This window comes from Periophthalmus magnuspinnatus, chromosome 2, assembly GCF_009829125.3.
Source record: "Periophthalmus magnuspinnatus isolate fPerMag1 chromosome 2, fPerMag1.2.pri, whole genome shotgun sequence".
NCBI lineage: Eukaryota > Metazoa > Chordata > Actinopteri > Gobiiformes > Gobiidae > Periophthalmus > Periophthalmus magnuspinnatus.
This window is the reverse complement of record NC_047127.1, coordinates 9,271,564-9,286,705: the sequence shown is the minus strand read 5'-3', so window position 1 is coordinate 9,286,705 and position 15,142 is coordinate 9,271,564. Positions and strand designations below refer to the sequence as shown.

At 39.3% G+C, this 15,142-nt stretch overlaps 1 protein-coding gene across 1 annotated transcript in view; it reads right to left on the bottom strand.

The window, feature by feature from the left end:
• Positions 1-15,142, bottom strand: part of LOC117384930 (receptor tyrosine-protein kinase erbB-4-like) — a 540,640-nt gene that overhangs the window by 88,298 nt on the left and 437,200 nt on the right. The window contains exons 16-17 of the mRNA XM_055228388.1: positions 14,767-14,811; positions 10,060-10,192 (exon numbers count right to left, since the gene is read on the bottom strand). Of these exons, the coding sequence (XP_055084363.1) occupies positions 10,060-10,192; positions 14,767-14,811 (178 nt within the window). The remainder of the gene's footprint in view (positions 1-10,059; positions 10,193-14,766; positions 14,812-15,142) is intronic.

The window sequence follows — 15,142 nt, the reverse complement described above, 5'->3', positions numbered from 1 at the left end:
ACTACTGCTCTCAGCCTCATCATTCTGACCTAAAAATGTTTCTATTAACCCGCTGTACGTGAGCCTGGAGTTTTTATTTCACAATATTGGCCATGAATGAAGACATGAACATTTATACCAGATCAATCAAGTGCCTTCTTTTCCCGAGGTTGTTCCCGCTAGCGTTAGCAACAGATTTGACCGACAGCGCCCGCCCCCGGCCAAACTAATGGTGCGGACAGGAAGGGGCGACCTTCAGCAGTCTCAGTCCGGATTGGCTCTTTGGTTGCTATGATCCAAGCGGAATTCCAAATATGGCTCCAACTTAGCCGCCATAACCGCCAACCTCGATTGGCACTATTTGTGGGGCTTTTTACTAAATTATGCACACTACAATTGACTTACACTGCTGTTTTTTGCATAGTTAATTATCCAATCTTTAACATTTTTAGGAACATGTTTATACTAATACTAAACTGGCTTCTTTTGCTTGCCAACTCACTTCATCACAAGTCAGCGTTATAATTTTCTAACAGTGTCGATACTTTCAGAGCAGTATTGATACTAAAAATGGAAAAAAAGTTAGTATTACAGTGATCCCTCGCTATATTGCGGTTCAGGTTTTTGTTGTAATACAGTGAGTGGGTCTAGTCCCTAAAAGAAATGATCAACATTTCATGGTTCAACATTTGTACATTTACTTTTTGGATATTTCATGGCAAAGTACAACACAATCAATTTGAAAATCTAGCTCTTCCTGTCCGTCTGGGATTATGACATCACCACATTCAATCAATACATTTTAACACACTCTATTTAGCTGAAATAATGAAAAAATAATACATAAGAGGGTTATGATTTTTTATTTAAGTGTAGCTAGACTTGTTCATATCTTTAAACAAGACTGACTGCAGCTGTGTACCTAATAAAAAGGCCCAGGGCATTTACCAAAATATTGACTTGACCCTCTGTTTCCTCCTCAGAAAATGTGAAATTCCATTAACTCTTCTTCTTGTGTTGGGTTGTCCGCAAAGTTGTGACCTTTATCGAACACTCCCGAACTCCATCTTTGTTTCATTTATAGACATGAGAAAACATTTGCTAGCTCTTTTCACACGCTAGGTTAAAAGTGAATACCACGTACGACCCGGTGCTTTAGAAATTCTAGCTTGTCTGGACTGGTTGCTTGGTAACTGGTCTGGACATAAACAACATTGGAAAAATTGGAGAAATACTGAATGATAAGACTAAATGGTTGTGATGGAGTGGAATGAACTGCAGCTGTTGGGTTTTCTCTCGGCTCTGACCGCGCTGAACCGGACACCAGAGCCATTTTGAACTAATGACAGGGTTGCGGATTTGTGTTGTCATATTTGTGTGAAATGAAATTGTCAGGGCAATTGATTTTCAAGGGTATACAAATTGGAAAAAAATAACTATTATTACTTAAAACTAATACGTAGGCTGGCGCTCAAATCGAAGACTATGTAATTACACGGCCTTTGAAGCTGCAAGTGCGAGACCATACGTTCATGCCGTAACTATTTATTTATTACGGGAAAAGGCTGTGGTTGGCTCTGGCCTGAAGAGACATAGCCTGGCCAACAAAGTGAATTCTCGTGATTTCTTGATCGCAAACTCTTGAGGATCCATCTTGTTCAGCTCCAACCAAAGCATTTGCATGTGACGATTTGCAAATGAACTACGGTGACGTCCCTATTTACCCGGGACAGTCCCAGTTTTGTGTCCCATCTCCCAGCAGATTTATCCAAAACCATTGATTTGTCCTAGTTTTATACAAGACACGTCCCAGGTGTCCCTATTTTTAAGCAATTTGATACCCGCCAACAGTACAGCCGGGAATATATTGCCGAAACTTGCTTGAAAATGACCATAAGGCAAAAAAATAAAATCAAATACTCCATCAGAAGTCCCTCAGATTATGACTGTCACAAGTGAGTTGAGAATGGACAATGTTACGCTCTTTTCAGTTTTATTTATCCCTGTTTTGAATTTTGAAAATCTGTGGTCACCCTGAAATAAACATGGCGATGCCGACAGACTTCAGCCTATTTTAGTGGAACTACACGCTACGTTGTTTTCGAAATTCAAGCAGAAGAAAGCATGAAGGAAGCTCTAAACTAGACTCTCAACGGAAAGAATCCAGAGCGCCGCGGGACCTCCTCCGTCACCACGCATAACATATTTAAGTTTCAGTTTAGTTTTTCTCTTAAATACAAACATTACATTTAAAGTTAAAGTACACGGTGTGACTTTTTTGATGGGTTTGTCACCTGCTTGCCTCGTTTGAGATGTTTTTGCTTTGCTTGGAAGGTTAAACAGTAAGGCATTAAACGATATTATCTGTCATTCTTCTTCTCATCTCTCCACAGATCTGACCTGTAACTTTACCTGATGCTGTGCCGTGCTTGTCTCCATGGAGATAAACAAGTTTGAATCCCATACTATGTAACATTCCAGGTAACGCGAGAACCATCACCGTTGTAGACGATCGTACACGGACTTAACGGATCAAGCATTCACCCTTGAACTGTAATATTCCTTGTTCGAGACTTCCTTGACTTCCTTATAGCTTACTTTCAGTCAAAAAATATCCCTGAATAGCTTTGCCTCACATAAACTGCATTTTCCTGTCTGGTCTCATAAGCCCATAGAAATACTTTACTTGCATTCTAGCGCACACAAACCTCCTCTGTGTTAGCGTTCCATTCAAATGCTCCGGGCACTCTCATATCCCAAAAATATGCTTTCCTTGCAGTCTGCGTACTTCTCTAGCGATTTTCTGATAAAACGTTGCGATAGCTTGCATGTGCCGAGTTTGTATTCAAAAGCGTACAACAGCAGAGTGGGAGAGCTAAGGATTCAACGCTCTGCTAAGGCTATCCCGGATACCGTTTTTAGAATTTCTTTTGCACAAATAGCTAACCTGTTGACGTAAAAAGCAAGAAAATGCCACCCCATGTGCTGTCAGAATATATCCCAGCATGCATTTCCATATCAAGAGCTGGTGGGTAGCTGTCTGCTGACTCACAGACGCGGTTTTGTTGCTTGATTCGTGGCTCTGTTTGACTACAGGGCCGTTTAGCGTCTGTAAACAAATGACAGAAAAGTTGGTATAAAGAGACATGAATACATTTTCTATGACGAGTTAGCGTTAGCCACGTGGCGTTGCAAGTGAAAATGAAGTTTATTTGGATGACTGTACCCAGAGTGATGTGTGTCACGATGCTACAATGTCAAAATGAATTCCAATACTAAGGAAAAGACTTGCTGATAATTAAAAAACACTCTTTATTTAGACGATAGAATGCCATTTTCAGCATTAAATTGTAGTACCTCCTTTCATATTACAGCAATAGCATTAAAATAAGCTAATGAGCTAATCATGACACTATTTTTATTTAATCTTAATGCTACACTAATAACATATTTTGTAACATGTTGACACTGAATCCTCCAATAACCTTAATTTATATTTATAATAATAATAATATATTTTCATTAAAGGTACATTATGTAACTTTCTGGAGATGGCACATCATATGCACGATTCCATGGAAATAGAAAGTTAAAAGCGTAGCATAGAGACAGATATGTTTTATGCCATGCTGCGGAATATCAAACCAAAAGAACAACATTTCCATAGTAACAAACAGGAACAGGCCCTACTCCAGGCCAAATAAGAGTCAGGTTTGTGGAGATGCAAGCCTGCTCACAGTAAGAACACATGCTTTTCTAGGTTTTTCAGTGCAATATAAACAACCATACTTCGGAGCAGTGTGTATGCCATACTGTGGAATATTATAGCCAAAAAACAAAACAAACAAACAAACAACATTTCCATGGAAACAAGCAGGCCTAATAAGAGTCAGGTTTGTGGAAATGTAAGGAATCATGTTTTTCTAGGTTTGTCAGTACAGTATAAACAACCAAAATGAAAAACATGCCTGTATTTTGGTCTATATTAGCTAAAAACATACGCTGGCTTTATGGCTGGCTTTAAAAAGGGGGAGAGTGTGGGGCGAGACATTCAGCAAGAATCTTCGCTGTGACTTACCCATAGCGTTTGCCTCATTTGTCTGTTATTAATGTGCATATCTTGATTTACGGACACAACAGTGAAATAAAAATACCAGGAACATGTAGCGTGAGTTAGCGCAAACATTTTAAGGCTAAAATGACGAGACTCACTGAGGGGGCGACAGTTTTTCAACAGAAAGTGAATTGGAACCAAGGTCGATGGAGCCAGAAGCGCACCCATGATCACTTCCTATTTGGAACGCGGCGGGTAGCGCATTAGCTATGTCCATTTATATATACAGTCTGTGGACCTACCCCATATGCCGTCCTGCAAGGCTTTTATTTTCAATTAAAATAAGAAATCATAAAGTCTTGAAGTCACCCAAGTTGTTAGTAAAATCAAAATTGTCATCCTTTATAAAAACTAACCCTAGACTTGTCACCAAATACTTGAATATTACTACAATTTAATATTTGAATAGGTCGCTCACAAATCTGTTTCAACTTCAACTTGTGTATTTTTCAGCAGCTTTTACCTTGAGCCAAAATGTCGAAAAAAATAAATAACTAAAAGAAAAATAAAAGAGTGTACCCACAGTCTCCCATTGCTTCCGTTTGACCCCGAAAACAAATTGCTTTTTCGCAGCGAGGCGCACTGCAGCGGGATCGGATTCACCCTGCGCTGCTAGTATCGTAACCCCCCCACGCCTTGAACTTTGACCCTGCCCAATGAAGTGGCACTAACACTCGCAGTCGCCGTGGTTACCGGGTGTTGGGCGACACGCTCTGACCTGATATCTTCTCTGTGTCGGCCACGTTGTGAGAAGACAGCATTTCTGGATTGTTACTTTTAGCTCAGACACATCTAAGCTAATGCATAATCAGATGGTGTGAATTGTAATGACACGTATTTGATTTGATTTTTATTTTTTTACTGTAATGTTTTGTCAAATGATGTTTCCAGAAAAAAATAAAAATAAAATAATAATTGTTTTGCTTAGTTCAGTACTGACAAAGATTAAAAATATAAAAATATCTTTTCCAATTAAACTTTAGCACCAACTTTTGAAAAGAAACCACAGCACTGGGAGTTTTGGGAGTCTTTTTTTATTTATTTTTTTATTTTTTTGTTTTTTTGCAATCATTGCTTTCTCACAGTCTCACTAAAAGAAAATAAGAAATGTTAAGTAATAATTACAATAGACCATAGACTGTATAAAGAAGTGGACTAAGTGAGTGTGAAGCTCATCGAGGTTAGCAGTTATAGTAGCGAATTTGGAGCCGAATTCCATATTTGGAATTCTGACAGCGAGTATCATAGCAACCAAAGAGCCAATCTGAAGCAATTTGTTAAAAGTAAGGTTCTTGCACACGCTGCCAATTAGCAACGCTGTCAATTAAACCTGTTGCTAACGCTAGCGGCAACAACCTTGGGGAAAGAAGGAGCTTGATTTGCCTGTTGTTAATGTTCATACCCTGATTTACAAACACAATAGTGAAGTAGAATTACCAGGATCATGTAGCACGGGTTAATATGAACATTTTAAGACCAAAATGACAAGGCTAACTGCCGCAGTTACAGAGAAAGGGGCGACAATTTCCCAAAACAAAGTGAATTGGAGCCAGAGTCAATGGAGCCGGAATGCTAGCAAGTTAGCTATGTCTATTTATATATAGAGTCTATGTAATATTCTAAAGGCTGGTACCATTCCACACATTGGCTCCAGTATATTTTCAATGGGAGAGTTAGCGTTAGCCACCAAACCTCACAAACTATGAAAAAACACGGCTATTTTGGTGACTGAAAACCACTTGCCCACACCTGAGTAACACCAGAGCCTATAAATATTCCAGTGTGTAGCATTGTTTCCTTTTGTTTTTTGAAATACTGGCAGAAATTTTACTTTTATTTCCTTGACCACCACAAATCTTGGTTTAATAAGTGAACTTTACAAAAGGGAGATGGAAGTTATTTTCTAAAGTTCACATATTTTTGTTTTGCCATCTCATTAAAATGAATGGGATGGAATGTTAATAACACTATCAGGCTGTGTGTAACTATTCTGAACACGTCACTGATGGTATGGTATAAATGATGACTCAATAGTGGCCACAGCTGCCTTGGGGCAAGCTGACAGAGACGTAGCTAGCATTTTGTGACTAAAGCCATTCTGAGTCGTGTGTGAGTGTTTTTGCTATTATATCATTTTTAGAACTACAGGGGGATTAATTGGCGCAATATGAAAAAGTTCCTAAATCAGAATACTTTTATTGTGTCAACACTTTCTGCTTTGTTGTTCTTGCTTTGTTACACCATGTCTGTTTGGGCTGGAAAATTTATAGAGTTTTAACCAACTAATTAAATGTCATTTTTATAACTTTTTTTATTACACAAAATTGACTCTTGTGAGCTTCTTAAAAACATACCTGGAGTTGTTTTTTGTTTCATTTGCACATGTTTGAGTAGCCCTTTATTATTAGTCTGTTTACATCTCAAAAGCTCAAAACGCTCTGTTGCACCTTGTGATGTCATGAAGTGGTAGTTTTCAAGTTAGCAGCTATCTTTTACTTTTTGTTTAGTAGAAATTGGCAATTCCAGGACTGAAATGATCCAAATGATTCTAGTGAAGGTGTGTGGAATTTAAAAACACAGTGGAGCACTTCCTGTTTTGCCACATGACATCACAAGGGGGAACAGAGTGTTTCAGAGTGAGATCAGAAACAAATCGGCTCTTTTGAAGGGTTTCTTAATGTGACCAATTGAAAGTGAATCTCAACTCGAAGTCTGAACCATTTCAAACAAATTTTAGCCTGTGATTCGTTTATTGTTAAAAATGAGTTCTCATATTGGCTTCTGTCACATAAATAAATAGTAAAAGAGCCAGTGTTTTGAACGGGTCTTTGACATGAACAGATCCAAAAGATTCGGATCCCATAAAAAGAGCCGAAAGCCCCAACACCTGTAGTAAAGTAGTAAATCAAAAGTTAAGATTGACTAAAGGCGCTGTACCTGATTTTTACTTGAAAAAAGTGAAAAACTAGTTAGTTAGTTCCAGTTAGTTGTTCCTCACGTACCTAATGCAGTCTGAACATCCCAATTATTCACGATGATGAGTTTATAAGCTCTTTTCAGAACTTTCAGAGGCCAGAGTGGAGTTTTGATGTGACGGTAATAACAACAACTAGCATGCTAACTGCGCACTTGATTACCAGACCATAAAACACTTTAGATGAGACAGCACATAGCGGATTATTCTGACTTTAAGAGCTGTTTATACCATATCATTTTGTTCAGATACATGAGAACGTTTTCTAATCACAAAAACTCTCACTCTAAACCTGACTGTTTGGCATTGGAAGTCGTCATCCCTAAGAATTCCCTTTGAATGCTACTTTCCCGTGTCATGTCGCTGCAAAATGGTGGCATAAGGAACACACAGCCTTTGTACGCTGACAGCTCTGATCTCCATGGAGACACGTCACCATCGCCCGTCCAAATCTACAAACGCCGCAAAGTGAAACCGTCGTCAGGGAACGCTCACAAAATGTAGCACGCAGATGTAAACTTCCATCGGGGAGTGACTGCAAACAAGTATGAGGTGGTCTCGTAGCATTTCATTCTAAAGGATGTTTCAGTGTTGTACATGGGCCTGGTACAAGTGTGTGCGTTTTCAGAATGTATCATGAAATGTTGGTAATGAGAATGAAGGACTTTCTACAGTGTGGACAAAGAACAGAATTGAAGTTTAAAATGTCATTATAATATGTGTAGAAAATACCAAACCTCAAATGTCTAAGGAGTAAGTCTCTTTACAATTAAAAAGTATTACAAAGGCAGTTGATCAGATATTTTAATCAAATCTTGTTCTATTGTACTCAGTGGCTTCCAAAGTTTTTTACCTCATTTAATACACGTCTATACGGGCAGTATAGTCTCATCAATGGTTGCAATCACATTTGTTATCTTTTGTTTAGTTCAGTAATGTCCCATATGTTTGTTCGATACACGATTTCTTTAACATAGCCCCATAGAAAGAAATCCACAGGTGTGATATCTGGTGAACGTGGTGGCCACAATCCAACGGTCTGGAAATGTTTGATTAAGAAACTCATGAACTTACGGGGCACCATCTTGCTCTAGAATGATGGTTGGTTGAAGGTCCAGCAGTGGTGGTCCCATATATTCAGTCAAAAATTCAAAGTAGACATCTGCAGTAACTGATCTCTCATGGAAGAAAAATGGGCCTAAAAATGCAATGTGATTAAAAACTTTATAACCACTGAGTACAACTGTCAGGATTTGGATTTTTTGTGAGTTCTGTGCTGCCCCCCCTCGCCCTTCTGTGACTTGCCTGGAGCTGGACGGAGATTCTGGCACCACCCACTACACACCTGCAGCCGATCCGCAATCAAGCCTCAGCCTCTGGAGTACAAAGGGGCTGAGGATTGTTAGAGAAACTGCCAGATCGTCTAGTCATCTTCCTGTATTTCCACAAGTCATCCTTTATGTCATCCTTTGGTGTATTTGTCCGTGTATCCCCCGTGATTCAGCTCCTTTGAACTACTCTGCACCTCCGCCTCTTACCCAGCTCTCCACAACCGGTACAAACACCTCAGCCTCCAATCCAGCTCACCTCGACCGGAACGAACACCCCGGCCTCTGACCCCGCTACCCATGACCTGCTCGAAGACTTCAGCATACAACACCGTTCTCAACTGTCTGCTCCGTCAGCCTTCATTTACATTTCCATGTCTATAAATAACTTTGTTCAAACTTTTTACCCTGAGTCTGAATCTTTGGTCCCCCCCAGTCGCTACAACAACAGAAATTAATATATCTTATCATTGCCTTTGTAAAGAGACTTCATGGACACCGTGTACAACTTAAGTCTGCCACACACTACAGGTTAATTTTCCTGATTTAGGACCCAATTTGCTTCGCCCTGACTTTGGGAAGACGTGACCCCACATTGCATCTTTGTTTGTGATTTTTGAATCTGCTGCACCGCTATATTATAACCACAAAACACCAACACTGCACCAACCAATAAAACAGAGCACCAGGGGCAGGCAGAGTGATGGACACCGAGGCGCAACTTACAAACTCAGGAAACAGCCAAAAATAATGAGGCCACTTTATGACTCACCTCTAAAGTTGTAAAGTTAAAATGCAGCATTCTCATCCATATTATCCATTAGTGATGTGACACCCAGTCCACAAAACTGCGCTATTAATCCAGTTTGAAGCATTTTTTAAAAAGTTAAAAGGAGAGTAGTTCCTCACATAAATCCACGCAACGAGGATCAGGGTGAAGCTGCTGCTGCTACAGTAAACACAACTCTGCTTCCTGCTTAGTTTATCGCCGGCCTTCTGTGCATTAAAACCATTTATCTGAACTACTGCACCACATTTCACAAATAATAACACAGTTTTGACTTGCAGCTAAACCAGAAGTGCAATGTTCTGATTTATGGGAGATTTTGGAGTCTCAAAGCGGGTCGTTTTACTGTAAACAGGAAACAGCTGATGTGACTATGACTGGATGTAATTTGTAGTTCTATTGTACTTTCTCAACCAAGACCACTGTAGGACTGTATACAGAAGCTGACTGAGGGACTTTGGCGTCACTCCAGACAAATGCTGTGGGTGATGCCAATCGAGGCTAGCAGTTATAGCGGCTAATTTGTTACCAAGACCTATATCTGGAAATGTGAGTACGCAAACCATAAAAGCCAACCAGAGCTCAGAGTGGTTGCTAAAAGTACTTGCCCTTCCCGCCCCTGCCAAACCAGCAGTGCAGGCGCTCGGGAACAAGGCGCACTGCTGTCAATCAAAACTGTTGCTAACGCTAACGAGATCAAGCTTGGGGAAAGAAGGCGCCTGTCTAGTTTGTTATTAGTATTCATGCCATGTATTCGTGATTTGGGGACAAGATAGCGGAATAAAAACACCAGGACCACATAGAGCAATTAAAATAAAACTGTAAGAAAAAGAAAAAAAAAATTCAAAGTTTGCGTGTCCCTGTGTGGCCTCCGTACCTCTGTCTCCAGGAAGCGTCGTAGCGCTCTCTTCTTCTTGATGCTCTTGCGGCGCACGTACACGGCCACGCTGAGGGCCAGGATGACCAGGAGGAACAGGCCGCCGATGATGCCCGCCGCGATCAGAGGGGTCCTGGGAGAGAGTACACAAGAACGAGTCAGATACAGAAGATAATGTGTACAGCTGTGATGCAAAGGATGTAATTTTGAATGGATGTTTTATGAAAAGAGTGTTTTTTTTGTTTTTCAAATTTTTCCCCCTACTGCAGTACTTTGTGGTCTTATATTCTGGTGACTGTTTTTAGGTTTACTCGATTAAAACCATATCTGCATGTCCGGGCAAATATTTCTTACTGTAAATGTTAAGTATATTTTCATGAATCATGCTCTTTTTGAAACTTTAATTATCAAGTCTATTTTTGATTTTGATTTTTTTTTCTTCTATTACCTTTTCTTATCATAAAACTCCGTAATTGACCAGTCTCCGACTCCAAAACTGACAAATATTTGGTTCCACCTTGTGATGTCATTAGGTGATTATCTGTGTTTGGCAAGGCAAGTGTTTTTAAACTCCATACACCTTTACTAGAATCATGTGAAGAATTTTTGTCTGATTGAAACCTCTTCACTCCTCCATGTACCAGAAGATACTGTAGACTTAGCTGTTAACTTCAAAACTACCACTTAATGACATCACAAGGTGGAACAGAGCATTTTGAGCATTGGAGATGTAGACAAACGAATAATGTGTGAATGAAACCTAACACAACTTCAGATATGATTAAAACCTCCCAAGAGTCAATTTCAGATAATATAAGAACTTTAAAATATTTGAATTGCATATGAAAACATAGACATCAGAGCTGGCATTTTATTTTATCCGCGTCAAAAAAAGAAGATGTGATAAAATATCACTTTCAGGTTATATATTTTATTTCCACTTTTAGCTCTGAATGACAAGTCCGTAGATTGGCTGTAAGAAATAGCTGTTACTTTCTCCGGGTACATTACATCGACGGACAAAATGTTCATTTACAGAAATATCCCTGTGGTGTTGCCAGCCGACTCGCGCAACTTCGCTCACGACTTGCTTTTATTTTTGAGTCAACTCTTCTCTCTGTTTTGAAGTAAGAAGAAAAAAAAAAAAAAAAGAGTCTTCCATCAATTCTACTAGGTCCCGAAACATTCTAGCCCCAAAATGACAAGCAATTTCCTAGCTTTCCCAGATGTTTCTACTTACCGGCCATTGGGGAAAAAAGCTTTTGTACTGTGGAACTTTTATTACGTAGCTAGTGGCGAGGTAGCCGGCTAAAACTCCATGCAGCTAAAAGCATTCTTACCGTGGAAAAGGTTAGCTGCACTTTCGCTAGCTCTAAAAACACCGCTAATGCATTTGCCATTTACATACAGTACATTGCTAAGTCCCTATATGACTTTCTAATCTAAAAAAAAAAAAAAAGCACCTAGCATGAAATCGCCAGCTTCTTCCTTCCTAGCTTATGCTCAAAACCCTATTAGCCGTCGCACCCATTAGCCGTTAATGGAAGAGTCGTGTAGCTTGTGTAGCTTGCGTATACGGGTGACGCTATATGGTTAGCCGCCGCCTGTTATCGATTGCGCCTAGCAACGCTTCCAGTTTGAAATCTAACAAAGAGGTATAATAAGATAAAAAGACTAGCGTTGAATAGTAATAGCGCAGTTTGCTAGCCGGGAAAGGTCAGCTAAGGTGGAAGGAGGGAGGACAACAACAGAGGGAAGTAAACAGGTGAACAAGGGAGCTAGAATACAAAAGGGGATTGTGCCGAGGAAGCTAGGAGAGAGGAGGCAAGGATTTCTCTAATTAGGAAGCAGGGTTTTGTAGCAAGGGGGTCAAAGGAGGAGCATTGTGGCGGCGGATAGAAAGACTGCAGAGGCTCAAAGGAACGGCTATATTTGGGCGGGTGGGAAGGCCTTTTATGGGCGTACTGTAGGCATTTGGTTAAAGCGGTAATGAGTGGAATTGTTTAATTGTAAAGATCACAGCGTTTATGGACGTTGTAATGGCTTCGGAGTCTGCGGGCTGTTTGAGAATCTGGGAGCTTTGTGGAGTCGGCAGAAAAGTCACCATTTATACTGAACGCTAGACTGAGTAGAATCTTAATGGGAATGCTGAGTAATACAGTGGTGCATGAAGAATTGTGGGTTAAAGATACAGATTTGACTGGGCGGGTTAAAGGTGCACTAGGGAACATCCTGGTGGAGGGTTTGGGACCTGCTTTTTTTCGATGGCAGTGCTATTGCTTTGCAGTCTATGGTATTAACCTTATCCATCTTACAAAAAATTGCTTTATTGGTACTTTGCAGCTGATGTCATCAACATTTCCCTGGGTGTGATGCTAACTGTAGGCTCTCCTCAGTCTGAAGCTCTGTTACTCAAGTTAGACTTTAATCTGAGCTTTGTTTTAACACAATCTGACTGAAAAGAACTGACTTTCTGACTTTCTGCTGTTAAACAAGTCACTCTCTAATAGCATTGAAGTCATCAGTTAGCTAGCATTAGCCAACAGTTTTTCAGTTTGTCACTCTCACCTTTTTGTTGAAAATAAAACACCTAAACAGGACCATGAATGCTTGAATTGATCACAGTCTCCTTAAAACCTGTTTTTAAAACCCATTTTATATTTTTTCTTGAGCTTTCAGGAAAAAAAATACTAAAACCTTTTGTCAGTGTTTGCTAATCTGTAACTAGTAAATAGTAACTTCTGAACATTCCATCAAAAACACACAGTCAGTACACCCCCAGCGTGATGTCCCTGCAAAGTATCGAGGGAACAGAAATATCCTGAAAAACATACATTAAATTCTACCCATTAGTGGATTTGCTTCTCCGCAGATCTGACACGGAACTTGGCCTGGCTACATGTCCTGCTTGTTTTCATGAAGATAAATAAGCCCATACTGTGAAACTTTCTAAGCAACACAATAATATCTTCATTAGGACAAGGAGCTCGCAGACTAGCACCAAGAATGTTGCACAGTGCACCTTTAATGTTGCATAGTAAAAAAAATATTTTAAAGGAACTGTATGTAAGATTTAGATTAAAGTGTCCCCAAGATATGAATCTAAACATATTCCAATCAAATATAGCTTTTACTGATTATTATAATGCTGATTTATTCTTTATTACAAAAAATGGCCCAGATGGCAGAGATGATGGCCCATTTATTTAACTTCTTGAGACGATTATCCAATAAAAAAGCAGATTGAGCCTCACATGAATCTTCTATTTGGGTTGCCAGGTTCAATGCTGAAATACAGTCGGTTTAAACCTAAAAGGACTCTGAATGGGCACTACCTAAACCCCAGCACCTACAGTTCATATTTTCCTCCCAAGACATCTAAGTAAGTAAATAGTTTAAGTTTACAACATACTGCAAGTTCATACAATTTTGAAACTTGTCAAGTGGGTACATTGCGAACAGTTGAAGGTCGAGTCCTGCGTCCCCTATATAAATACTTTGACATTTTTGGAAATGACTGCACTTGTTTTGTTTGGGTGTTGGACAGGCGGTCAATACTGGCGGAGTAATATTGGTATGAAGCCAGGAGTCAGGAGACCGCGGCCTTAGCGCAGCCCAAATGGAAGAATTAGTTCTGGCTGTCTGTGAGTTTGTTACCTGCAAAACAATATCAGCGTGTGGGCAATATCTGTAGTGAAAACAATAAGGGTAAACTGAAAAAAAGATGGGCAGACTAGGTTACATTAAATTACTGTGGATCATGGTAAAATGTGGGGAGGTGTTAAGAGAGAATTGCAATGAGATAATGTCCAAATCCATACGCAAGAAATGTTTATGTTAGCCACTTGAACACGACAATTATTGGGTTAAATGTGTTAAGTGTGAAATTAATCTTTTCCGTTGTGTAGAGAAATGCACTGATCCACCTTTTTTCAGTTTTGTACTATACATTTAAGTACCATATTTTCTTGACTATAAACCGCACTTTAATAGTTTTTTTCTTAATTATTATACATTTTTTGGCTGGTGCGACTTATACTCCAGTGCGACTTATACTCCAGAAAATACAGTAAATCAACCGATACCAGGGCAGAGACTAAACAAAGCATTCGTTTCCTTAAAATAAAGATAAAATGAAACAGAACAGAACTTATCCAAAAGTGTTATCTACCTGTTATTAATCTCTTAACTAATTACAGAATAACTTTGTATTAATAAAAGTCCAAACATTATGAGACTTTCTGAGCTGAAAATGACCAGTAAATAGTCTTATTCTGTCTATTTATATGTCCAAACAGGATATCGTCTGAACCGATATTTGGAAGCCGATATTCGATCCAGCAAATGTTTCAGTATTGGTGTCCATATCAGATACGTGTATTGCAGTATTGGATCGGTGCACCCCTATTTTTTATTTATTTTATTTTATTTTATTTTACAGATGAGGAAACATTTATTTCTTTATGAACCAAGGCATATTGTTTCATTTTAGATACTAGAATAAGAATAAAAATGTGTTCTTTTGCCTTTATGATCTCAAAATATTAAAAAAAAATTCTATTTATGTACTGCTATGTATGGCTTTTTTCCATTTAACAAATAACACTGACAAATATTTGTCTCTAGAACATTAATATTCTAATCGTATACAAATTGCATTATGTATTGTTCACATTCCCGGCTAGGACGTATAAACAAAAGCCTTACCTGTCCATCATGCCCACACAGTCCTGCAGCCTGGGTCCCACACACCTGAGGACACAAAACACATGAGTCATTCACATAGAAAAATGGTATATTGTGCTTTGTTTTATTGTTTTATTGTTTTATTACTTGAACTATATTTGGACACCTAATCATTTTTTGGCAGCTTTAGGGCTTAATATGTAAATGTGCAGCTTTCTGGTGAAAAACGTCTAAATCTGAGTGTGTGCGTGCTGCCTCCAGTGGCCACTACGATTTCCAGTAGTTGGTGACATCACACAAAACTGCAGGGGTGGAGTTTGTGTGTGGTTACATGTGGATACCTGTTAGACCAATCACACTGTTCGTTATACCTCTAGACCCCGCCCCTTCTCCCCCT